The sequence below is a fragment of the Myodes glareolus genome, chromosome 7 (assembly GCF_982192425.1).
Source record: "Myodes glareolus chromosome 7, mMyoGla1.1, whole genome shotgun sequence".
NCBI classification, from domain to species: Eukaryota; Metazoa; Chordata; class Mammalia; order Rodentia; family Cricetidae; genus Myodes; species Myodes glareolus.
In genome coordinates, this window is record NC_142032.1 from 56,548,939 (window position 1) to 56,574,305 (window position 25,367).

The 25,367-nt window shown below is 49.7% G+C and overlaps 2 protein-coding genes across 2 annotated transcripts; one reads left to right on the top strand and one right to left on the bottom strand.

The window, feature by feature from the left end:
• The first annotated feature begins 479 nt into the window (after positions 1–479).
• On the top strand, positions 480–1,510 carry Ccdc85b (coiled-coil domain containing 85B). Its single transcript, XM_048458380.3, has one exon. The coding sequence runs from the start codon at positions 660–662 to the stop codon at positions 1,266–1,268; it is 609 nt and encodes a 202-aa protein (XP_048314337.1). The 5' UTR covers positions 480–659; the 3' UTR covers positions 1,269–1,510.
• A 578-nt stretch (positions 1,511–2,088) lies between these two features.
• Positions 2,089–11,164, bottom strand: Fosl1 (FOS like 1, AP-1 transcription factor subunit). The gene is made up of 4 exons (XM_048458378.3): positions 10,789–11,164; positions 8,405–8,602; positions 4,048–4,155; positions 2,089–3,092 (listed from the first exon to the last, which is right to left on the bottom strand). Exons 1-4 carry the CDS (start codon positions 10,891–10,893, stop codon positions 2,679–2,681), a joined length of 825 nt encoding a protein of 274 aa, XP_048314335.1. The 5' UTR covers positions 10,894–11,164; the 3' UTR covers positions 2,089–2,678.
• Positions 11,165–25,367: the final 14,203 nt, after the last annotated feature.

Genomic DNA, 25,367 nt, shown 5'->3' on the forward strand with positions numbered 1-25,367 from the left:
TCTGCACAAGGCCTTTCATACAACAAAAGTTTATTAAACAAACAAATTCTTTGTATGGCCCATATGGCAGGCAGGAAACGCTCCGTGGGAGGGAGGGTTGGTTGATAATGAGCCAGGACCTTTGGACTCTGGATTCGGAGTGGCTGGGAGTGATGCTTGAAAGTTCTGGCCAAGGAAGAAGAGCCTGGGAAGCCATCTGTTTTAAGTTCTGTTGCTGGGTGGGCAGGAGTCAAAGGGAGACACCTGAACAACGGTTCTCAAAAAGTGCTTGAGGAGACTTGGGACATGGAATCCCACAACGCCTTTATGTTCTGCGGAGATGACCATAGAAGGGAAGGACAGAAAAAGTCCCTACCGTTAGAGGGTCGTGACACCCAAGTCCGGAGTGGGAAGAGACGAGGCGCTATAGCCTTAGGCTCCGCCCCTTCCCAGGAGACTTTCCGGATTGGCTGTCCTTCTTCAACATCAAGAGGCCCCGCCCCGGCGCGCGCCCTGCCTCGTGCCCACCCCGGGGTGGCTGCTGCATCCTACACTGCCTCCTCCACAGCTTGCCATCCTCAGAGCCAGAGCCCGGGTCGGAGCCTGAGCGGCAACCGGCCCGAGGAGGGGCTCCAGAGCCTCGGCGGCGGGCGGGCGATGCTGCAGCTGCCTGATCAGCCATGGAGGCCGAAGCAGGAGGCCTGGAGGAGCTGACGGACGAGGAGATGGCGGCTTTGGGTAAGGAGGAGCTGGTGCGGCGCCTGCGGCGGGAGGAGGCGGCGCGCCTGGCAGCGCTGGTGCAGCGCGGCCGCCTGATGCAGGAGGTGAATCGGCAGCTGCAGGGTCACCTGGGCGAGATCCGTGAGCTCAAACAGCTCAACCGGCGCCTGCAGGCGGAGAACCGGGAGCTGCGCGATCTCTGCTGTTTCCTGGACTCGGAGCGCCAGCGGGGACGGCGTGCAGCGCGCCAGTGGCAGCTCTTCGGGACCCAAGCATCCCGGGCAGTGCGCGAGGACCTGGGTGGCTGTTGGCAGAAGCTAGCCGAGTTGGAAGGCCGCCAGGAGGAGCTGCTGCGGGAAAACCTGGCGCTTAAGGAGCTTTGCCTGGCACTGGGCGAAGAGTGGGGCCCCCGCGGTGGCCCCGGCAGTGCAGTGGGCTCAGGCGCCGGGCCCACACCCGAGCTCGCCCTGCCCCCGTGCGGGCCCCGCGACTTAGGCGATGGAAGTTCCAGCACTGGTAGTGTGGGCAGCCCAGATCAGTTGCCCCTAGCCTGCTCCCCCGATGACTGAGGGCGCCACATTTTCTACGCCAACGCCTGCCTGAATTGCTCCCCGAGCACGGAGACTGCTGTGGACCGCCAGACCTGGTCGCTGCTTCAGCTGAGCACCAGGGCGCTGGCATGGACTGAATAAGCCCTGGCACTGAGGAGGGCCCCTTGCTCTTGCTGGCAGGGCAGTAGGGGAATGGAGGCTGAAGTGGAGGGACTTAATGGGTGGTTGGGTGGGGACTAATAAACTGAGAAGGAAGCAGAGCCCGAAGCCTGGCCAGCCTATATCTGCAAATCGCCGGGGTTGGGAAGAGGGCGGAAACCCAAAGATGCGGTGCTATTCCCATCCTGAGGGACTGCAGAACTCCTCATTACCTGGAGTTTGGGGTGGAATTTAAGACAGTGGTAGGCCACTAACTCCACCATAGGCGCCGACACAGGCTGAAATCCGGCCCCTGAAGTGGCTCCAGCTCCCTTCCAGGCTCCTTCCTGTCCAAAACAATGGGGCAGGAAGCAGGTGTTGGGGGCCTCAAGCCCACTGGCTGCCTGTTGGGAAGGTGGAAGGGTATAACACAGCCCCTCCCTACCTACCCCCAGTCCTTAAGATAGGAGCAGTGTGAGTCTCCCCCGGGGGAAAACTGATAATCTTGTTTGCTTGCACTCCGGAGCTGTCTCAGTCTCGCAGTACAGAGATGAAGCAGAGCAGAGGTATCCCCATTCTTCAGATGGGGATATAGAAGTTCAAAAATATATGGTGGTTTCTTATTAAGTGGTCACAACTGAGGCTGGAATCTAGAGCCCCTGTTCCAAACGGTATCTGGATCCAACATGACAACTCAGACTAGAGCTTCAAGCCTTTTATTCCATTTTGGAAGGTTTGTATAAAAATAGTCTCTTTAGGAAAATAAATAGCAGCTGCCCCTGATGTGGAGGCTTGGATACCCTGGAACTAAAGGCTTCTCAAAGCTAGGGAGTGCAAGCTCAGCTCATCACAGAAGCCACTGGTGCCTCCCGAGTTGTGCCATTCAGGAGGCGCCTGCAGGATGCCCTGGTGCTGCTGGCAGTGGAGCTGTGTGAGTTAGTGTTCTAGTGGGAGGGCACCTTCTGTCTGGGAGTGGGGCTGGCTGGATCAAATGAAGAAAGTGACATAGTGTGAGAGCAGTCTGTCCAAAAGGGGTTAGGGCTCCAGGCCCAAAGGGGACATATTTTGTCTCTGATTTTGTGCAAATTATGATAGGCCAGCTCTAGAGATACAGTGAGCAGCTTTGGGGACCCCCCAAGCTGGCTCTACATCAAAGCATAATAGTTTGTTCTACTCTGAAGAGATAAAGGACCTGCTGGTTTGGGGCATGCCTATGGTCCAGGCCTGCTGGATCAATGGCAGAAAGGAGATGGCTAGGGGTAGCATCGGCAAGGGGTGTGGCTGGGTATCTCACAAAGCCAGGAGTGTGGGAGAACCCAGGGGGTCGGAGGAGGGGTCACCGCTGCTGCTGCTACTTTTTCGATGAGCTGAGGAGCAAGGTTCTGGTGTGCTAGGGTAGGTGAAAACCAGGCTGGGAGTAAAGGGAGTCAGAGAGGGTGTGGTCATGAGCGTGGGGGTATGAAGTGCTTCGGGTTCAAGCACAGGCCCCGGAGAAAGGGAGATACAAGGTACAGGGCGGCAGGGGGCTGGTGGGCTGCTGGCGCCACTGGTGCTGCTGGTACCACCTGTGTCCTTGTCTCCTTCGGGGATTTTGCAGATGGGGCGATGGGCTTCCAGCACCAGCTCAAGGCGCTCCTTCTGCTTCTGCAGCTCCTCAATTTCCCGCTGCAGGCCCGATTTCTCATCCTCCAGTTTGTCAGTCTCCTTTAGAGGATTAGGAGAAATTTAGGAGGGTGAAAGATCTCCAAGCCTCAGGCTGGAGTGTGGGGGTTGTGCCTGGAGTCCCCAGTAAGTCTGAACTGTAACTCCCATGAGACCCTGAGAGAAAATGGGCATGACTCCTATCAGGCCCAGGGCTGCTTCTTTTTCTTTTTTTTTTTTCTCCTCTCAAGACAAGATTTCTCTGTTTTCTCTACTTGCTCTATATATATCAAGCTGGCCTGGAACTTCTGCCTCCCGAGTGCTGGGATTAAAAGTATGCACCACCACGGCCTGGCAGGTCCAGGGCTTCAGCAGAATTGCCTACCAACATCATCTCTGCTTCGAGACCCAAGGCAAATTTTTTTTTTTTATTTCAAGATTTTTTTTTTTTTTAATGAGAAAGTCCAAGGCAAATTATTTATTTGAGACAGGCTTTTTATCTAGGTAATAGCCCTGGGTGTCCTGGAATTTGCTCTGTAGACCAGGCTGGCCTCAAACTCAGAGATCTGCCTGCCTCTGTCTCCTGAGTGCTAGGATTAAAGGCTTAAAGGCGTGTGCCACTACCTCCCAGCGGCAAATTTTTTTTTTAAATATTTATTCATTTATTATGCATACAATATCTGCCTACATGTGTGCCTGCAGGCCAGAGAGGGCACCAGATCTCATTACAGATGGTTGTAGCCACCATATGGTTGCTGGGAATTGAACTCAAGACCTTTGGAAGAGCAGGCGATGCTCTTAACCACTGAGCCATCTCTCCAGCCCGGCAAATAATTTTTAATCCACATTTCCTTATCCTTTTCCCAGGACTTCCCCTCAGACAGGGAGGAGGGTGGGGTATGGAGGAGTAATTTATTGGGTTTCTCATGCTCCTGGGAACCAGGGTCCTCTTAGGCTCGCTGGGCCCGGGGAGGGGGGGGGGGGGCGCTGGGAACCCTCTGGCCCAGCTGATGCTCACCGCCTGTAGGAAGTCTGTCAGTTCCTTTCTCCGGTTTCTGCACTTAGCTGCTGCTAACTTGTTGCGTTCACGCCTCACTCTGCGGCGTTCTTCCTCCTCGGGGCTGATCTAAGTTGGGAAAGAAAAGAAGGGGAATAGTGAGGCTGATGCTGGGCCACCAGCTGCCTCCCTGGTCTCACCATCCAACTGGGGGCTTTTCCTTCAGCTGTAGTTTGGGTACCACCGTTACACAACTACTTCTCCGTACCAGGCGCTTGTCGCCAGCTAGGTAAACTTTCCAGCTCACACTAGCTTTCCTGCTGGTTTCTTTCCTGTAATGCTTTCCCGCTGCTCCATCAACTTTGACCCTCCTCCCATCCTTCCTTGGCTTAGGGCTCCGCTAAGATGTTGAAATCCTTATTTCTCAGGCATAAGTAGCCTTTCCTCCTGAGTCTACGAGACACCACTATCTCTTTTTATAAGACCCTCAGCCTTCTCATCTGTAGACAATGGAATTTCTTCCTTCCCTGAGGAGCTATGAATCACAGGAGGTGCTCATGAGTGTTAAAAATTACTAGGAATCTACTGTGCCAGCAAAGTAGTTTATAGGATTTTTCTTTGATTCAGTGCTAGGGATCAAACCCACTGCCTAGTACACTAGCTAGGCAAATGCTGTATGGCTGAGTTATACCCCTAGCCCTTACACAGATTCTTTTTGCTTTTTGTAGCTTTGTTTCTTTGTATTTTAGACCTGATTTCACTGTGTAGCCCTGGCTGGCCTAGAGCTTCCCGTGTAGACCAGATGGCCTGGAACTCACAGAGATCCACCTGCTTCTGCCTCCCTGGTATTGGGGTTGAAGATGTGTGTCACCATACCTATCTTACTTGTTTTTTAAAAAAGAGATAAGGTTTCCTGTATCCCAGGCTGGCCTTAAACTCAACATATAGCCAAGGCTGACCTCAGATTCCTGATTGATCCTCTCTGCCTCCACCTCCAAAGCACTAGGAGTGAAAGGTCATGCTTCCCTACATGGGTTCTTGCTTGTTCTTGTTTGATTTTTGTTTGTTTGAGACAGGGTTTTTCTGTGTAGCCCTTGCAGTCCTGGAACTCACTCTGTAGACTAGGCTGGCCTGGAACTCAGAGATCCACCTGCCTCTGCCTCCTGATTTTTGTGTGTGTTTGTTGGCGGGGGGGGGGTAACATTGGGTGTCTTCCTCAGTTCTCCACCTTATTTTATTTTATTTTTTTCGAGACAGGGTTTCTCTGTGACTTTGGAGCATGTCCTGGAACTAGTTCTTTGTAGACCAAGCTGGCCTCGAACTCACAAAAATTGCCTGCCTCTGCTTCAGGAGTGCTGGGATTAAAGGCGTGTGCCACCACCGCCCGGCCTCCACCTTATTTTTTTGAGACAAAGTCTCTCATTAAACTTCGAGTCTATCTATTTGACTGGACTTGTTGGCCAGTGAGCTACTGGAGACTACCTGTCTCAGTCTGCCCCCTCCCCATGCTGGGGTTACAATAGCTACTCTGGGCCTCTGTGTGGGTGTTAGGGACCCATGCTCAGATCCTCATAGGAGAGTCATTGCCTGACGAACCATCTGCCCGTCTTCCTACATAGTCTTTTTTTTTTTGCTTTTCTTTTTTAAAAGTTTATTTATTTTATACGCAGTGGTGTTTTGCCTTCATATATGTCTGTGTGAGAGTGTTGAATCCCGTGAAATTGGAGTCACAGATAGTTGTGAGCTGCCATGTACCCACATGCTGGGAATCAAACCCAGGTCTTCTGGTAGAGCAGTCAGTGCTCTTAACTGCTCAGCCATCTCTCCAGCCCCTTGTTTTTGCTTTTTCAAGACAGGGCTGCTCCATGTAAAAGCCCTGACTATCCTTGAACTTACAATGATCTCTCTGCCGCTGCCTCCTGAGTGCTAGGACTAAAGAATGTTCCACTATGCCTGCTAGAGTCCTAAAACATCGAGTGTGTGTGTGTGTGTGTGTGTGTAGGACACAGGTGTGCCATAGCAGTGTGGAGATCAGAGGACACCTTTAAGGAGGTCAGTTCTCTCCTTCCACTATGTGGGTTTCAGGATTGAACTCAGATCATTAAGCTTGGTAGCAAGTACATTTACCCACTGAGCCATCTGAACCATCTCATCAACACGCCCTACATACAATTTTTTTTTTAAAGATTAAAAAATTTAGTTCAAGGCCAGTCTGGTCTACAAAGCAAGTTCCAGGACAACCCATGGCTGTTACACAGAGAAATCTTGTCTCAAAAAAATTGAAGAAAAGAAAAGATTTAAAACATGTGTGTCTGAGTGTTTTGCCTAAGTGTGTGTATGAGCGCAAGCATGCAATGCTGGTAGAGACCAGAAGAGGGTATCAGAACCTTTGGAGGGAATTAGGGACAGTGAGTTTCCATATGGGTGCTGGTGCCGGGGCCCTGGTCTTCTACAGGAGCAGCCAGTGCTAACTGCTGAGTCATCTCTCCGGACCTCAGCAGACTCTCGTGGAAGGACCTGGAGCTCAGGGAGGTGAATAACTGGTTAAAGTTTCAGAGCAGGATTAGTCCACTGGGATTGCACTGAGTGAAAGGCCATCTGATGGAGCCGTCTGCCCCAGGAGGACCCTACCCATTACAGCTCAGCCCAGCAGCACCCATGATCAAAAGGTGACACTCAGGACAGGGCTAAGGGAAGGAAGTGCGGAAGGGTTTGCCCTTGGTCAGCCTCTTGCCCGTGGTCACAGAGGTAAGCTGTTCTGTTGCCGGGAAGCCTGCTGCTGGCTATTCACTGTTCCATCTCACATACCTCCCAAGGCCTTGCCCCCCCTTCATCCTCTCCTCAGCCATCATGGCCAAGATTTGTGTCTGTGTTCACTTGGGAACCTGTCCAGGGGACATGGGGACTGAGTACAGGGCAGCTCTTCACCACAGTCACCAGCCACAGTCAGCCACAGTCAGGTTTGTGTCTTTTTTCCTAGGCAATAATTAAGTAAAGTTTTCTTTTATTGTTTGGTTATTTGAGACAGGGTTTATGTGTCCCAGGCTGACCTTAAATGTCCCGTGTTTCTGAGACTGCTTGAATCAATCCTCCTGTCTCCACTTCCTAAGTCCACGATTACAGGCATGCGCCTTCGTGCCCAGCAAAGCCAGCTTTGAGTACGGAGACCTCTCCCCACGTCCCCACAACACTCTCATAGTGCTCCAGGGAGTATTCAGGGAGGAGGTGCTATGGCCTTAAGGGTCCTCCATCTCTGTCAGGTGTCCTAGTATACGCGTGGAACCTAGTGCTTGGGAAGTTGAGGCAGGAGGATCTCAAATTCAAGGTTAACTTGGGCTACATAACAAGACCGTAGCACAAATAAGCAAAAACATACTCGTATTTGTTTTAGAAAGGACTTAGGGAGGCAGAAGTTCTTGGCTCACTTTGGAACATTGTGTGAGCTCCCACTGAGACAGTGTGGCTCAGCAGAGTCAGACTATGGAGCTGAGCAGACCTGAGGCCAACGGCACTCCTGCCCCGGTACTCACTGTAGGGACTCAGACAAGTGACAAGTGACTCCCTCTCTATGCGCTCACTTCCTCTGCTGGGAGATGGAAAAACTGAAATACATTTCTCATTCACTTTTGCTTTGTTTATTTTTCAAGACGGTTACTCTGTAGTCTTGGAACTCACTCTGTAGACCAGAGATCTGCCTGCCTCTGCCTCCCAAGTGCTGGGACTAAGGCGTGCACCATCACCGCCTGGCTTCCCATTCACTTTTTGTGAGCATTAAAAGAAACAGATTTAGAGAATGTTCCTACTTGTCTCTCACCTCAAGGTACAGAGACAGCGTAAGGCTACCCACTCCATGCGTGTCATACAATGGAGTCCCCCTCTTTTCCACATACCCTCTTTATGTTATACTCCGTCCTCCCCACCTCCATTCCTGTTCCTCCAGCCCCATTCCCAAGAAGATTCTTCAGCTTTCCGTACTCAGAGCCCATCTGTGGCTTAGGTTAACATGCAGCCCTTCTCCAGGAAGCCTTCCTTGACTCACAAGTGACCTTTTGCCTCTTTCTCGGCCTCCCAGGGACTCCTATGGGCAATGGAAGGTCTCTCATAGCAAGATCCTGTCCCCTGCCTCCTAGGACCCCTAAGGGCTATCGAAAGCCCAAGAAGATTCTTCAGCTTTCCGTACTCAGAGCCCATCTGTGGCTTAGGTTAACATGCAGCCCTTCTCCAGGAAGCCTTCCTTGACTCACAAGTGACCTTTTGCCTCTTTCTCGGCCTCCCAGGGACTCCTATGGGCAATGGAAGGTCTCTCATAGCAAGATCCTGTCCCCTGCCTCCTAGGACCCCTAAGGGCTATCGAAAGTGCAACACCTCTGTTCCTTACCTGCTCGCAAGGTCTGCGACGCACCCCTGGAGGTGGCCCTAGGGCTCGGATGACTCCTGGTCGGGGCTGAGGGGGGCTGTACTGAGGATAGGTCAGAGGTCGGGGATAGCCACCGGGCCCCAGGAAATGAGGCTGCACCATCCACTGCAGTTCCTGGCTGCCACTGACAGCATTGATGCTTGGCACAAGGTGGAATTTCTGAGGAGTAAGAGCAGAGGGTGGGTGATGAGGGGAACTGAGGGACTTCCAGGGGACAGAGGCCATGCCCTTTCTACTCTCAATGCAGACACTGGCCCGGGGGGGTCACGAGCACAGTTTGGCAATCAGAAACTTGTTCATGAGCTGGGTGACTTTAGGCAGGTCACATAATGGTTTTTTACCTCTATTTCCCCATCAGAGATAATTCTTACCAAGTATGAACGGCCCCTCACTCTTCCAGCCGCTTTATAAACAGTGACTCATACAGCTGGCACAATCCTGTCTTCATTTTCAGACAGGATAACAGTTGCCCATAGACCCACACAGCAAGTAGAAACTGAGTTTTGAGCCCAAATGGCTTGGCTCTCACCCATTCCTGCGCCCACCCTCACAAAAGAGCATAAATCCAGCCTCTAGTTCCCCAGACAACTCTGAGAATCAGATAAGAGACAGGATCTCATGTAGCTCAGACTAGACTCTTGACCCTCCTGCCTCCACCTCCCAAACACTGAAGCTAGGTATGTAGCATCACACCTGGCTTAGAATGTCTACAACAGAGCGTCTTAAGGGAGTCGGGTGCCCAATATGTGAACAAGGGCTATGTCTCAAGTATCTGCTCATCTATTTACTGAATTTGTGACTGGGGCAAGTTATTTAGCCTCAATGTTACTTCACTTTTCTTGTTCTTGATATCATGCAATATTTCATTGCTGCTGAGATGCTGACTCAGAAATCGGAGTTGAATTGGCTTTTTATTTTATTTATTTATTTATTTTTTTGAGACAGGATCTTTCTATTATGTAGTTTTGGCCGTTCTGGAACTCACTTTGTAGACCATATTGGTCTCCAACGCCCAGAGATCGACCTGCCTCTGCCTCCACCTCCTGAAAGCTGGGATTAAAGGCATGCCCAATTGTCAATTTAAAATTTTGAAGGCTCAAAGTTGATGGGGTTTTAGAGTCCATAAAATAAGGTAAAGAGATGAAAAGTCCTCCATCGGAGGCCTGGCATTCTTTAGTTCTTTTTTTTTTTTTAACCAGAAATCTGAGCCTTGTTGGGTTTGGGTGGGGAGGTGGGGGTGGGGGGAATCTGGGGTTGAGTGTTCTAGGGGAGAGAATGAGTTTAAGACCTGTGAACTAAGGGTGCAGGGCTCCTTCCATCCAGGGAACACCTCACATGCCTAGGCATGCCTGGGACAACTATGTCCCCAGTCCAGTACTGGGGGACACAGAAGCTCAGTGACCCCAGTTGTGGGCTAGAAGCATCGCCAGGGGCACCTCCCGCTCCTAGGTCGTCGGTCCCGGGGGCCGTTTGGGGCCAGGAAGGGAGGGGCACCCAGGGTGACTCAGCCCCAGTGACTCGGTTCGCTGTGACTCGGCGGAACGGACGCAGCTCCTTCCCTCCCCTGGCAACACGTGCTCGCGGCCCCTCGACAGGAAATGGGCACCTGCAACCTCTCCTCTAGCCAGCAGTGGGAACCGTCCGGTGCCAAGAGTATGGTGCGCGAGAGTGGCCTGGTGGATGACCCTGCACCTGTCCCAACACTTCGTGGTCTCCACTGGACTTAGGGAGTGGACAGTCAGTCTCCAAGAACCCCTCAGAGCCACTACCTGGGGCCCACAGGACTATATTGAATTCAAAAGGATAGGGACTTGACCGGGCAGAGGGACACGGACAACTGGAAGCGACACATGGACAGCCACAGACAGACTGCTAAAGATTCACTGACCCGGCTGGGTTCTAATGGACACCACCCACCCCCAATCCTCCCGTGTGCCCAGACTCCAGGTCCCGGTCATTAAGCTGGGGACAAAGCGCTCTTCTGATCCTGTTCAGTCGTAGAATGGGGCAGGTGAGACACTAGTGTTTAGGGGCAGACAAGAGGAAATAAAGACTGTAACGGAGACAGAGGGACAGATTGACAGTCAGCTAGGGAGATGCGGGAGGGCAAGACCGGGGGGGGGGGGGGATTCGTAGATCGTCGCTCCTCGCGCTGCGCCTGTCCCCCTGACCACGGGGAACACCGGTTCCTGGACCGCATAGAACATGTAGGATCCTCGGTCGCGACCACCAAAGACAGCCGCTGCTCGGGGTCGCGGTCCTAAACTCGAAGCAAACCATACTAACTCCAGCACCCCTAATGCTGTCCAAACCCAGGTCCCTCTCGGGGGTCCGGCCAGCCTCACCTGCTGCTGGGCGGCCTGCGCCTGCGCTTGCGGGAGCTGCGCGGGGCGACCGTACGTGCTGCCGGCCCCGGAGCTCGGTCCCGGTTCTCCGAAGTCTCGGTACATGCCCTGGGCTGATGCTCGGTGGGGTCCGCGTCGGCGGCTGCGGTTCTGACTCACTCGCGCCTCGCGCGGAGTCTTGTCTTTTTTATGAATGAAAAGTTCTCGGGCTGAACCACTAGCAGCGCGGGGGGTAGGGGGCGTGTCGCCGCGGCGTTTTTCACCTCTCCGGGGTTCCCACCTCTCCAAACGAGCCGCTGTGGGCCGGTCCGCGCGGAACTTCACGACCCCCTGCTCTGGTGACCAGCCGCCTCTGCTGAGGAAAGCGACAGGCTTGGCGTCCCCTAGCCTCTGCGGTGGCCCCGCCCCCTCTGACGCAGCTGCCCATACATGGTGCAATTTCCTCGCCGCTCCCAGGTGCAGCGAGGATTCCCCCTGACGCACCTAGCTGAGGTTGGGGCTTGCATCTGTGCCCCGCCCCGTCTAGGCTAGCCAAGGTTCCCAACGCCTAAAATAGGACGAAACAATCAGGTAACCATTGGCCTCGTAAGGGGATTTAGAAAGAAGAACGGGAAAACTAGCTGGAGACTATTGAAGCGAATTATAAATACGATGAATTATTGTTGTCATCATTATTTACGTGGCAGGAATCATCCCAACTGTTTCCCAAGTCTGCCGTCCTGGCTTCTGTAATCGGACTGGGAAGTTTGTTGAGTTGAGTTTGCTTTATTGTTTGTCGAGGGAGGATGGTTGGGATAGTGTCTCAGGTATCTTAGGCTGGTCTTGAACTTGCTACTTGATGGAGGCTGTCCTTGAACTCCTAATTCTTCACTCTCAGGTGCTGGAATGTGCCACCATCATTCCTGGATTTTTTGTTTTTAGATAGGCTATCACATAGCCTAGGTTGGTCTTGAACTCCTTATGTAGCTAGCTTAGTATAACCTGGAACTGCTGGTCTTCTTGCCTCCACCTCCTACGTGGAGGGCAGCTGTCATAGGCGTGTGACACTACACCCAGCTTCATCTGGTGTCAAGGCCTCTGATAGACTAAAAAATAAGTAAGTGACAAACCCCAGGGTTACAAAAATGTTAGATTTTAACATTAAACAAAGGGGGGCCGTGGGGATGCACACTTTTAATTCCAGCAACTGGGAGGAAGAGGCAGGCAGATCTTTGTGAGTTCAAAGACAGTCTGGTCTACAGAGTGAGTTCCAGGACAGCCAGGGCTACACAGTGAAACCCTGTCTCATGAAACAAAACATTTCAACATTAAACAAAGTGACACTTGGATACCCACAGATAGAAAGCACTATAATCAAACAGTCTCCAGAGCGATCACAAGTTTTAATCCAGGCCTCTGCAGGCAGAGAGAGCCTGCAGAAGGACCCAGACATCATGAGATGCAATCAGTGAGACTTACTGTCTGGAGGCACTCCTCCGGTACTGTGTGTGTCACCAGCCTTCTCTGGAACTGTGTGAAAGGTCTCTGTGAGGGTGAGACCTGGTCAAGTGTGCTGGGGAGGTAGGTGCCATCCTAACCCCCATTTTACACATGGAGAAAACCGAGGTTGACAGGTATTGAAATGAGTTGTCCAAGGCTACTGAGTAAGTGGCTGAGTCTGGTGACCAAACCAGGTCACCAGAACTCCGAGCCTTTACCCTGCACATGCCCGCAGATGGTCTGGCTGGGAGAACGGTCCCAAAGCTCCTTCCTTGGCTTCTGTCCATCTCAATGGAAACTGAAGAGCTTTGCCCTCAGGGAAACAAGGTCCTCTGCTGTCTTCTTTGGGAGCAGAGGCCAGGGTTGGACTCAGGCAGGGCAGCCAGAGTGGCCCTGTTTCTTGTCGTAGAGCCATGCTTCGTGACTGCGTGACCCAGGCAGCTCACCTTCCTGAGTCTCTGTTGGGCTTCACTGCTGCTACCACAGGGCTGCTATGGGACCAGAGGGGACTGCAGGTGTGAAAGTGCTTTGCCACGCAGCTTCCTCAGATCACCAGCCTAGTGCTGGTCCATTACTCTGAGTCTACAAACGCCTGTCTTTCAGGGAGAAACCGCAGCAGTTTTCCAAAAGAGAATGCAGACATGTATGAGGGGGTCTGGGGGAGAGAGTCCTGGGGCCAGTGAGACCCAGGGAAAGAATCCGAATGTGTACCTGGTGGACTCAGAAAGCTCTGGGTTCTGGGTTTGAATTCTGGCTAGACTGACCACCCGCTGCATGTCCTGGATGACTCACCCAATCTCTCTGAGCTTGTGTTTCCTCATTTGTGAAATGCGGACATAGTGATAGCTACATTTGAGGATTGCTAGAGATACATACATACAACCACGTCACAGAGACAGGTGTGGTGGTGGTGAACGCTTGTGGTGCCAGAGCACTGGTGGTGGAAGGCGGGAGGACGGAAGTTCAGAGTCTGCAGCTGCTACAAAATAAGTTCAAGGACAGTCTGGGCTACAGGAGACTGTCTCAAGAAACAAAACAGGGCAGCGGAAATAGCTCAGCAGGTCAAAGTGCTTGCCACAACAGGCCTGACAACCTGAGTTTGCACCCTGGAGACAACTGATTCCCAAAAGCTTCCCATGATCTCCTCGAGTGCTGCGGTACATGCACTCTTGCATGCGCACACGCTTGAGCGCGCACACACATGACTGATTTTTGAACTCTTTGGCTGACCAGAGCTAGACAGATGATGTAAGCAGCCCGGTGGTGGCACCTAGGAGAGCTGATCTGAGTCCACCTTGACTGCATACCTCTCCAGCTGCAGAAGATGACCCTGCCTCCTCCTCACACTGCCTGTGGCAGCCGAGCAGGGTCCAGGTCTCCAGTGCAGTGTGTGTACGTGACTCGAAAGCCCTTCCTGCTCGAACCGTGGAGCCACAAGAGGCCCTTCCAGAAGCAGCACATTCCAAGCTCCTCAGTCATTAACTCCTGCCTTGCGGTTGCACAGACATTTCCCCATGCCTGACCTCACCAGCTCCCAAGCAGGGAGCCTGAGGAGAACCCCAGGTTCCACAGTGACTCCCGGGAAGCCACTGTCCCTGGGTTTCTGTGTGTGCTTGGTTCAGTGACTTCCCACCTGTGAGCCCAGAGGATCCCACCTCCTGAGCTTCAGTGAGGCCAAAGGAGGCAAAGGATGGCACTTTGGCTTCTGTAGGTTCTCAGGGCCACCAGGAGTTGGAGGTAATGTTTGTGTTTTGTAGTTTCTATTCTCTTTTTAAATTGACGTTGACTTTTTAAACTGAGGTGAAATTCACATAACATACAATTAACCATTTTAAGGGTACAGTTCATTGTCATTTAGGACATTCACAATGCTGTGTAACCACCACCTCTCTCTGGTTTCAAAACTTTATTGGTCTAGAAAAACACTCTATGTCCATTAAGTAACCACTCCCAATTTACCCCTTGCCCCATCCCCTGGTAACCACTAATCTTTCTGTGGCTGTGGCTTTGCCTATTCTGAGCATTTTACGTACACAGAGTCACACACTATGTGACCTTTTCTGTCTGGCTTCTTTCATTCAGCATAAGATTTTCAAGGCTCATTTGTGTTTTGTCTTGAATTTGATAATTTGTCCTTTTTTGTGACTGAGTAACATTCCATGCTATGCATGTACCACAGCTCATTCATAAGTTCCCGGACTTTGTGTTGCCGTCACTTTGGATTGGGTACAAATAGTAATTCTGTGGAGACTGGTGCACCAGTCTTTGCGAGGACAAAGCCTTTCATTTCTCTCAGGTATTTGCCTTGGGTGCATCTCCCTCAGGAACCTCCAGACAAATTTTCACAGTGGCTGTACCACTATACATTTTCCCTAGTCATATGCAGGACCTCGAATTTCTCCAAATCATGGCCAACCCTAGTTAGTTTCCAGTTGGGGTTATAAAAATTAAAGAATAGGACCTGTTAAGAGCATTGGCTGTTCTTCCAAAGGACTCAAGTTCAATTCCCAGCACCCACATGTTGGCTTACAACAGTCAGTAACTCCAGTTCCAGGAATCCGAGCACCAGGAACCCATGTGGTGCACAGACATACATGTAGACAAAACACCAAACACATAAAATAAATACATGAAATTTCAAAAATTAAAAACTAGTGGATACAAAGTGGCATTTATTGGGCTTTGATTTGCATTTCCTTAGTGAGCAGGGAGTATCCCACATGCTTGTCAGCCTCTTTTTGTTCTTGTTTTGAGACAGGGTTTCTCTGTGTAGCCCTGGCCATTCAGGAACTCACTCTGTAGACCAGGCTGACCTTGAAGTCAAAGATTTACCTGCCTCTGCCTCCCAACTGTACCACCACTGCCTAGCTTGGTGGGCTCTTATATTCAGTATCTGTTCAAGTCTTTTGTCTATTTCTGTGATCAGAGAGTTTTTCTTTTTGTAAGGAAGGGTTTGATGTAACCCAGGCTGGCCTTTAACTTTCTAAGTAGGTTAGGAGGGACCTTGAATATCTGATTTTTGTGTTTCTGTTTCCCAAGTGCTGGGGTCATGGCTGTGGGACCCTACGCTTGGTTTTTCTCTTCTTTTCTCTTCTTTTTTTAAATTGAGATTCTGAGTATAAACCCTTAGGATTTGCAAATGTTTCTTTCTCATTCTATTGTGTTTGTTGAAAGGCAGGGTCCTAATATATAGCCCAAGCTGACCTTTGACTCATAATTCTCCTCCCTCCACCTATCTGGTGCATTACCTGATTGCATTACCTGACGTCACACTTTTATATTATTCTTTTGTTTATTTTGTGGGCACAGCCGTTCTGTGGAGGTCAGAGGACAACCTGAGAGCATGGGTTCTCTTCCTCTCTCCTTCCACCGTATGGATCTTAGGGATTGATTGAGCAAAGGTTATCAGGCACAGCAGCAGGCCTCTTTATCTGTCAAGTCATCTTACCGGCCTTTCCTTTAAACACAAGCACATCGTTGAGTTTGATAATGCATGCGTGTGTGTGTGCTCACAGGTTGGTCGCACACACCTTTAATCCTAGTACTTAGGAGGCAGAGACAGGCAGATCTCTGAGTTTGAAGCCAGCTTGTACATAGTGAGTTTCAGGAAGGTCAGGGCTACATCGTGAAACCTTGTCTGGAATACAGTTATGGGTGTGTATGTGTATTTGTGTACATATGTCTGTAGATGATGCCCTTGGTGTTTTTTAGATAGGTCTGTTTATAAAGTTCAGGTTTTCTGTTACTCACACTCTCCTGTCTCAGGCTCTGGAATGTGAGGATTACATGTATGTGTAACTATACCTGGGATAATGTCTGATGACATGTATGTGTAACTATGCCTGGGATAATGTCTGATGACATGTATGTGTAACTATACCTGGGATAATGTCTGATGACATGTATGTGTAACTATACCTGGGATACTGTCTGATGACATGTATGTGTAACTATGCCTGGGATAATGTCTGATGACATGTATGTGTAACTATACCTGGGATAATGTCTGATGACATGTATGTGTAACTATGCCTGGGATAATGTCTGATTACATGTATGTGTAACTATGCCTGGGATAATGTCCATTTGTTGCTGTTTGTTTCACTTTGGAGATGTAGTCTCATGTAGCTCAGGCTGGCCTCAAACTTACATATAGCAGAGGCTGGCCTTGAATTACTGATTCTCCTGCTTCAGTCTTCCAGATGCTGGGATTACAGCCCTGCTTTTGACACCCAGCTTGATAATATCCTTTGTTGTGTGCACTACAGGGCCTTATCATGTAATTTTGGCTGGGCTGGAGCCACCATGCCCAATAATGATGTCCTTTTGATGCACAGAAGTTTACTATTTTTGTTTAATGTAATTTATCTATTTTCTCACTTGTTGATGATGTTTCTGGCAGTTCTGGGAATCTGTTATTCAACCCAAAGTCAGGAAGTCATCACTTTTCATTAGAAGTTTTACAGAGTTAACTCTTTTTTTAATTTTATGTGCACTGGTGTTTTGCCTGCACTTGTGTTTGTGTGAGTGTCAGATCTTGGAGTTACAGACAGTTATGAGCTGCAGTGTGGGTGCTGGGAATTGGACCCTGGTCCTCTGGAAGAGCAGCATGAGGTCTTAACCACTGAGCCATCTCTCCAGCCCCTAGAGTTAGCTCTTAAAGTTAAGCCATTGATTAAAATGAAGTTTAACAAGGACAGTACAGCATCCAATGTGTGTATCTCACGGACGTTTTACACATACATGAGCCCTCACAGCTGTCAGAGCAAAATAGAAGAGAGAGCCACTACATGGAGAGTCCTCTAAGTCTTCCTAGTCTCCTGCAGCTGGCTTGAGGGCTCTGCCGGTGTAGGGCCTGGGGAATAAGGCTGTCACAAGCATGCCTGATATCCTCCTCTGGCTAGATACTTTCATTTTCATTTCTCTTGGAGGCGTGTCAGGGAGAGAATGGTGAGGCCAGAGGGTATGAATTTATTTGGCTTCCCCCGATTTTCTCCAAGTGTTCTCCAAACTGATTGTACCGTGGCACATCTTACCTACAGCCATCTGATGATTGCTTTTATTGGTTTTGGTTCATTCATTTTAAAAAAAATTGTCTTTTTAAAATTTATTTATTTATTTATTTAGTTAGTTAGTTAATTTTTTCAAGACAGGGTTTCTCTGTGTAGAGTTCTTGTCCTGGAACTCACTCTATAGACCAGGTTGGCCTTGAACTCACAGAGATCCGCCTGCCTCTGCCTCCCAAGTGCTGGGCTTAAAGGCGTGTGCCACTGTCACCTGGTTTATTTGTTTTTATTTTATGTGTATGAGTGTTTTGCCAGCATGTGTGTCTTACACTACGTGCATGTAGTGCTCAAGGAAGCCAGAAGATAGCGTCAGATCCTCTGGAACTGGGGTTACAGGCACTCTGAGCTGTCATGTGGGTGCTAAGAACCCAGTTCCAGCCCTCTGCAAAAGCAGTCAGTGCCCTTAACCACTGACCTGTCTGTCTAGCTTATTTTAAAACAGGGTCTCATGTATCCTAGGCTGACCTCAAGTTTGTTGGGTAAGTGAGGCTAGCTTTGAATTTCTGAACCTCCTGCTACCACCTCCCATGCACAGAGGTCATAGGTATCTTTGACACGAGTCTCTCCATGTGGATGAAAGTTGGGCCTTCCTGCACTCTGAGCTTCCTGTGGTCTGGCTTTCTTGGCTTTCTTGCTGTGTCTCTTCCCTCTCACAGGCTGCTTCCTCCTCCCATTGCCATGCCCTCAGTTTCCCCACCATTTTCTTAGCCCCTTCTACGTCAGATCCCTCATGAAGTACAGCTCAGTTCTCTGGTTCTATGAATAATCTTACTTTTAATTAACCTTCCTAGAATGCCTTCTAAAAATGTGGTATTCTGGAGGGATTTATGTATGTGTCTTTGCTGGTGTCTCCCTACATCTCCCAGGTGAGGGGGCATCAAAAGGGCCTCAGGGAAGAGATGATGATGATAATTGGTTTTTCAAGACAGGGTTTCTCTGTGCAGCCCTGGCTGTCCTGGAACTCACTCTGTAGATCAGGCTGGCCTTGAACTCACAGAGATCCACCTGCTTCTGCCTCCAGATTGCTGGGATTAAAGGTATGCACCACCACCACCTTGCAAGGAAGAGATTAATTATTTTATTTTTTGTGTTTTTTATTTTACATGTAATGTATGTTTTATATGTGTATATGTATGTCTGTGTACCACATGCATGTAGTGAGTGTAATGAGGTGAGGAAAGGGTGTTGGATTCCCTGGAACTGGAGTTACAGATGGTAGTTAGCTGTCACATCGGTGCTAGGAACTGGTCCCAGTCCTTTGGAAGAGCAGCCAATGCTCTTAAGTGTGGAGCCATCTCTCTAGTCTTTTTATTTTTTTTTTACATTTTTTAATTGATATTTATTGAGCTCTACATTTTTCTCTGCTCCCCTCCCTGCCTCTCTCCTCTCCACTTCAACCCTTCCCCAAGGTCCCCATGCTCCCAATTTACTCAGGAGATCTTGTCTTTTTCTACTTCCCATGTAAATTAGATTTCTGTAAGTCTCTCTTAGTGTCCGCATTGTTGTCTAAGTTCTCTGGGACTGTGGTTTATTTTTTGTGTTTTATTTGGTTGTTATTTTGTTTTGTTGAGGTGGGCTCTCACCTTGTAGACCAGGGTCAAGCTGTTCTCAAACTCATGGCAATCCTCTGGTCTCAAGTGCTAGGATTGCAGGTGTGAGCTACTATGCCCAACTTTTTGTGTCATTTAATATTTTAAACAAATTTAACAATTTTTATTAATTTTCATTTCATCTGTGAGTATTTTGCCTACATGTTGTATGTGCACCATGTGTATGCAGTGGGCGTGGAGGTTAGAAGAAAGCAACAGAGCCACCATGTAGGTGATGGGAACTGAACCCAGGTCCTCTGCAAGAGCAGTCAGTGTTTAGCCATCTCTCTAGCCCCACTTTTTTGTTGTTTGTTTTCTGAGATAGGGTCTCACTGTGTAGACCAGGCTGGCCTTGCACTCACAGCGATCCACCTGCCTCTACTTCCCAAATGCTGGGTGGGATTAAAGGTGTGCGCAGCTATGTCTGACTACCTTCTTATATTTTGAAAGGTTTCCTCTAAGTATGTTTATATTAGTTTTATTTTTTTAAAAGTGAAGGCTGGAATTAATATACCTGTAGTCCCAGCTACTCAGGAACCTAAGTCTAGAGGATTGCGTTAGCCAGTAGTTTGAGGCAAACCTGAGCAGTTGTGGGAATCTGTACTCTGTGTGTAGGTGTGTTGTGGGAGTCTGTACACTGTGTGTAGGTGTGTTGTGGATATCTGTACACTGTGTGTAGGCGTGTTGTGGATATCTGTACACTGTGTGTAGGTGTGTTGTGGGAGTCTGTACACTGTGTGTAGGCGTGTTGTGGATATCTGTACAATGTGTGTAGGTGTGTTGCTGTGATTGGTGTAATAAAAAGCTAAATGGCCAGGTGGGTGGTGCACAGTTTTAATCCTAGCACTCAGGAGGCAGAGGCAGGTGGATCTCTGTGTTTAAGGCAGTCTAGTTTACAGAGGGAGTTCCAGGACAGGTTCCAAAAGCTACAAAGAAACCCTGTCTTGAAAAACAAAACCAACAAAAAAGCTAAATGGCCAATAGCTAGGCAGGAGAGAAGGGTGGGTTTCTGGGGAGAGAAAGAAAGAGGAGGAAACTAGGTGTGTATGGGACACCAGGAGACACAGAGAGGAAACCAGAGGTGCAAGGTGAAAGAGAGGAAAAAAGCCACATGCTAAAGTGTAGGTTAATAAAAGCAGGTTAATTTAAGGTATAAGATGAATCTGATGTGTTTTGTGTGGAGCATCATCCTCTGTACGAGTTTGTGGTTATAAAATAATTAGTAAAACAGCTTACATTTGTATTTATTTTCTAGGCCATACTTCTGTACCCCATTTTTTCCCCTCCCTTAGGCCATTCCTTTAAAAATAAATCTGTTTGAGGTGTTAAAAAAAAATTAAGGTATAAGAGTCAGTGGGACGGGCTGGAGAGATGGCTCAGAGGTTAAGAGCACTGTCTGCTCTTCCAGAGGTCATGAGTTCAATTCCCAGCAACCACATGGTGGCTCACAACCATCTGTAATGAAGTCTGGTGCCCTCTTCTGGCCTTCAGGCATACATGCAGACAGAATATTGTATACATAATAAATAAATAAATATTTAAAAAAAAGTCAGTGGGACAAGCCTAAGCTAAGGCCAAGCTTTTGTGAGTAATAAGAAGTCTCCGTGTGGTTATTTATGAGCTGACGGCCCAAGGGAAAATCTCACTGCAAACAACAAAGCAAGATCTTGTTTTTTTTTTTTTTTTTAAAATCCATTTGGCTGAGGTTTGTTTTACACAACTTGTACTTTTTTAGTATACTGGTCATGTGTTTTGACTTACATAGCCATCTTCCAATCAAGATAGAACACATCTGCACCCCCCACACACACAAAGCCCTCCTGCCCATCTGTAGCCAATGCCCTCACCCCAGGAAATGGCTTGACTCACTTCCATGGCCATAGATTAGGTTTTTTTCTCTGCTGGAATTCCATATCAACAGAGTCACACCGCATGTGCTTTTAATTCTGGCTCTGACCTTCATTGTCTCATCTGTGCAGTTCCTTCACTGTGTGTAGCTCCTCTCGACTCTTTTAGGACTGTGTAATGTCCCGTAGGTATACTCCAGCTTCTGTGACCCAAATGAAGTGCACTAAAGGTGGAATGGACTTGGTCTAGTGCTGCAACCCTGGAACCCCAGAACTCGGGCCAGAGGAATCACTGGAAGTTCAAGACCAGCCTGGGCTACACAGTGAGTTCCAGGCCAGCCTGGGCTACATAGTCAGAGCCTGTCACAACAAACATCAGGCAAGGTATTTATAGCTGTAATTCAAGTACCCGGAATGGGGAGGCAAAGAGGATCGGGGACTCTAGTTATCCTCTACTACCTGGCAAATTCAAGGCTACATTAGAGGAAGTGGAATGGGGTCAATTTTCAGGGACTAAGGGCTGATAAAGACTTGGCCTTGGCCCCAGACACTGACCTCCTGGAGAGGTGGTTAGAGCATAAGAGTGCCAGAGCCTGAGAGCATCTGGGACATTCCCAGAGCCCCCAGGAAGGAAGAAAGCATTCTTTTCAGCTGGGGTGGGGGCCAGTGGGAGAAGGCTTCCCGGCAGAAGAGTGCTGAAGGTCAGGAGACATTCCTAGGGTTGGAGGCAGCAAGCATAAAGGCCTGTGGGTGGGCGGAAGGGAAGGCCTTGGTGGCCAAGGTTCAGGGTACCCAGCGGAATGTCTGTTGAGGGCATGAGCTGAAAGGTGGGGCTGGCCCTGGAACAGCAGGTTGAGGAACTTGGCCCAGGCTTGGGGACAAAATGGCTAGGGTAGATATTTAAACAGGGATGTGGTTGAAGTCTGGGGAAGGGATTGAGCCCCTTGCTGGACCCAGGGCTTTGTGACCTGGCTATTCTGACTCTGAGGGTCAAAGGAAGCTATCTGATGGGCTCAGACTGTGGAAGAGGGAGGGGGCAACAGGATAGAAAGCTGTAGTCAAGGTTTGGGGCTCCTGGTGGGTGCACGGCAGCCGTAGGCAAGGTTTGGGGCTCCTGGTGGGTGCATGGCAGCCGTAGACAAGGTTAGGGGCTCCTGGTGGGTACACGGCAGCCTTCCTCACAAGCACCTTCTGACTCTTCCTTCACTGTCACTCATGCCACTTTCCAGAACCCGAGAAATGAACCCAATCCCAGCTGGGCCTCTGAGTGTTCTAGGACTTCATGTCACTCTGTCCCCTCTGGGATCCTCACTGTCTTCTTTTTAATGATTTTACAGTTTTTGATTTATTTTAAAATATAGTCTGTATCTGTGCCTGTGGCATGCTCTACCGTGCCTGGCTCTTATTTCATTCTTTAAAGATCTCTCTCTGTCTCTGTCTCTCTCTGTGTGTGTGTCTGTGTGTCTGTGTCTGCAGAGGCCAGAAGAGAGTACTGAGTCCCCTGGCGTTAGAGTTATGGCAGTTGTGAGCTGCCAGCATGTGTGCTAGGAATCAAACTTAGATCTCTGAAGAGCAGCACACTTTCTTAACCACCGAGTCACCATCTCTCCAGCCTGTTTCTCCTTTTCATACATCACATACTGTGCTCCCTAAAACCAAGAGTTCCAATGGAGACCTATAAGGTGGAGGGGTACACTGGGTCTCTCAGTCCCACTTCCACTCAAACAACTGGGGAGGCGGGAGGAGGTAATTGTATGAAATGGCCCGGAGGGTATCAGGGCTGTGGGCACAGCTCTGAGGAAAGGAAACACAGACTGTGCCTGGAGTGCTGGTCAGGATACGTCAGAGTCCTTTCTCACCACTGAACATATAAGAGGCTCATAGTGAGAGCAGACACACAGATGGGCTGTGCAATCGTCCTTCAGGCAGTTGTGTGCATTAACTTGTCCTCTGCAAAGCCTCCTTTATCCCTGTGAGGACTTCCTGACGGGTTAGTGCAGCAATTCCTTCAACTTCTAGCACTCCATTTCTTCATTTGCATCTGCTCTTCTGGGTTGTTTGTGGGAAGACAGGGTAAAGCATGAATAACAGTTGGAGAATTCTAGCAAGGCAGGAGACATGTTAGGGAGCTCTCTTACTGATAAAATTGGCACAAGGGACCCATTTCCTCTTCTGTGTGTCCAGAATGACTGTGCCCAGCTGACCTGACCACAGAGTGGCCCCTGCTCCATCCAAACTCAAGCTAAGGAGGGTTGATGCTTGGCACCCAGTTTTTCAGCTCCTTCTAAAGCCCAGACTTAGGATCTCCCTCCCCGAACACACTTCCTGTCCCCGGGCTCCCAAGGGTGCCTGCTGATCCCAGGGGTGCCAACTCCTGCTTTAGGCCAGGAGTGGGATGAAATGCTCATCCTGGGATGAAAGGCTGGCGGGCCTGGGCTTTACCCATAACCCGCCCCACCCAAGCTGTGAGGACCTCCAGGCACCGGTGTAAACTGAGTCATGGGGGGCAAGGGAGTGAGTCACGTACCGTGAGAGAGAGCCAAGTGGGGCAAAGCACGCCTGCCTGCGTGGGGCCACTGGCCACACCTCATGGAGTCACAGCTCTTAGGCCCCCTGGGGTACCTTCAGTCCCCTGGCCTCAGGCGGGGGTGGAGCAGGAGGGGGAAGGACAGGACTCTGTGGCAATGGGCAGTAAAGCTAGACTTTCACTTTGTGACTGTATGTGTATGTGTGTACATGTCTGTGTGTGTACGTTTCTGTTCATGTTTCTGTGGGTGTAGGTATGTGTGTGCATACGTACACGTGTATATATTTCTGTATGTGTCTGCATGTATGTATGTGTGTATGTATGTACATTTCTATTTGTGGTTCTCTGTGTGTGCATGTGTACACGTGTGTATATCTCTTTATGTGTCCATGCACATATGTGTGCGTGTATGTCTGTGTCTGTGTGTGCACTTGATGCAGGAGGTGAGCATCAAGACAAAAAAAGGGAAGCTCTGGGCACAGGATTGGGAGTTACTCAAAAGTCAAAGCTCTGGAGAGATTCTGAAGGGATCTTCAGAGGCTTCACTGCCCTCTCCTGGCCTCTGAAGAGGTGACCGATTTTCTGTGGCAGTCAGTTTCTCTCCCTTCAGGGGCCGCAGAGGTGGACCAGAGCCTGGCGGCTGTCTTCCAGGGGCCCCAGCAGGCAGACTTGGGGCCAGTGGTAGAAGACCCACAAAAACCAATCAGACTTCATCCCAAGGAGGCCTCTGACCGTCGGAGCTAGAGCTGCTCAGGGACTGGGGACAGAATGCCCTAACACCCCAGGGTACAAGACAGGATTGTACAGGCTGCCAGAGCATCTGTAGTTTTGACTTTGGCCAAAGATCCCCCCACTTTGGCTTTTTAAGACAAGGTTTCTCTGTGTAACAGCCCTGGCTGTCCCGTAACTAGCTTTATAGATCAGGCTGGCCTCGAACTCACAGAGATCTGCCTGCCTCTGACTCCCGAGTGCTGGGATTAAAGATGTGCACCACCACCGCCTGGTCTGGCCAAGTTTTTATTTTGTTTTGTTTGGAGACAGGGTCTCATGTAGCCCAGGCTGGCCTCAAACTTGCAGTGTAACTGAGGTTGAACTCAAACTCCTAACCTCTCTGCCTCTACCTCTCAGGCGCTAAAATAATAAACACGTACCACCATGCCTGGCTCAACTCTGACTAGTTCACTTAGCATCTTTTGGCTTCGGTTTTCTCATCAACAAAAGGAGTGCAATAAGGGGTGGAGTGAGTTAACGCAGGGAAGGTGCCCAGTGTGTGCCCGTAAAGAGCAGGCCTCTATCCACGTTGGCTCTTACGATAAGCCGTGGTTGCCTCACTTATAAAATAGATAAGAAAAGACACCTGAGGTATCCTGTCCAGCCTTCATTTCAGTTGCAAGTTCTGCTTTCCTTTCCTGGAAAACTGTCCCCACAAGCCTGCCATCCTGCCTGCTCGGATTCTGCCTTACCTAAGGTTTACTGTACCCACCGAGGAGGCCAGTGGACAAAGAAAAACTGGGTAGAAGGTTTCTCAGACTAGTGCCCTTAGTTTTACCCCTCAGTGCCTGGGGATGCACGTCACCAAAGTGGGGAGTTTCCCTCCTCAGTGAATCAGCTATGTGACACAATTTTCATCCCTACCCAGGCCCCTCCCAGTCAGCAGAAGCAGGGCACAGCTGGCCCACAGGAAAATCCCCCAAATTCTGCCAAAGCATCTTCCTATTCAGCTGTTTCTAGTACTCCTGAATTCTGCCCCAGGTCCAGGCTGAAGTCCCAGAACATCTTCTTGTCTCTCTGGCCTCTGCCATACTTCTCTCAGTCTTATTAAGGGAGCAGACATGGACTTGTGCAAGCTTGGCAAGCCCCTACACACCCGGGTGCTTCTGTACTCCCATGTAGGCAGGAGCTGACTAAGCAAGAGAAGCCATGCTAGCCTAGGTTTTGGGAAGCCCTTGGCTTGTCAGGGTACCGTCCTCCAGGTAGGTTGGAGTGAGCTTTCCTTTTCAGATAGGCTGCTCTTCCAGGACCTCAGCTTCTTGGTTAGCATTGGAAGGAATCTATTTGGGCGCAGGCTATC

Excerpts from the sequence above, each read along its gene's own strand:
- Ccdc85b (XM_048458380.3), top strand. The coding sequence starts at position 660 with ATGGAGGCCGAAGCAGGAGGCCTGGAGGAGCTGACGGACGAGGAGATG.
- Fosl1 (XM_048458378.3), bottom strand. The coding sequence starts at position 10,893 with ATGTACCGAGACTTCGGAGAACCGGGACCGAGCTCCGGGGCCGGCAGC. Across the intron at positions 8,603-10,788 it reads CGCAGGCCGCCCAGCAGCAG|AAATTCCACCTTGTGCCAAG; the intron begins GTGAGGCTGGCC and ends CTTACTCCTCAG. Across the intron at positions 3,093-4,047 it reads TGACAGACTTCCTACAGGCG|GAGACTGACAAACTGGAGGA; the intron begins GTGAGCATCAGC and ends AATCCTCTAAAG.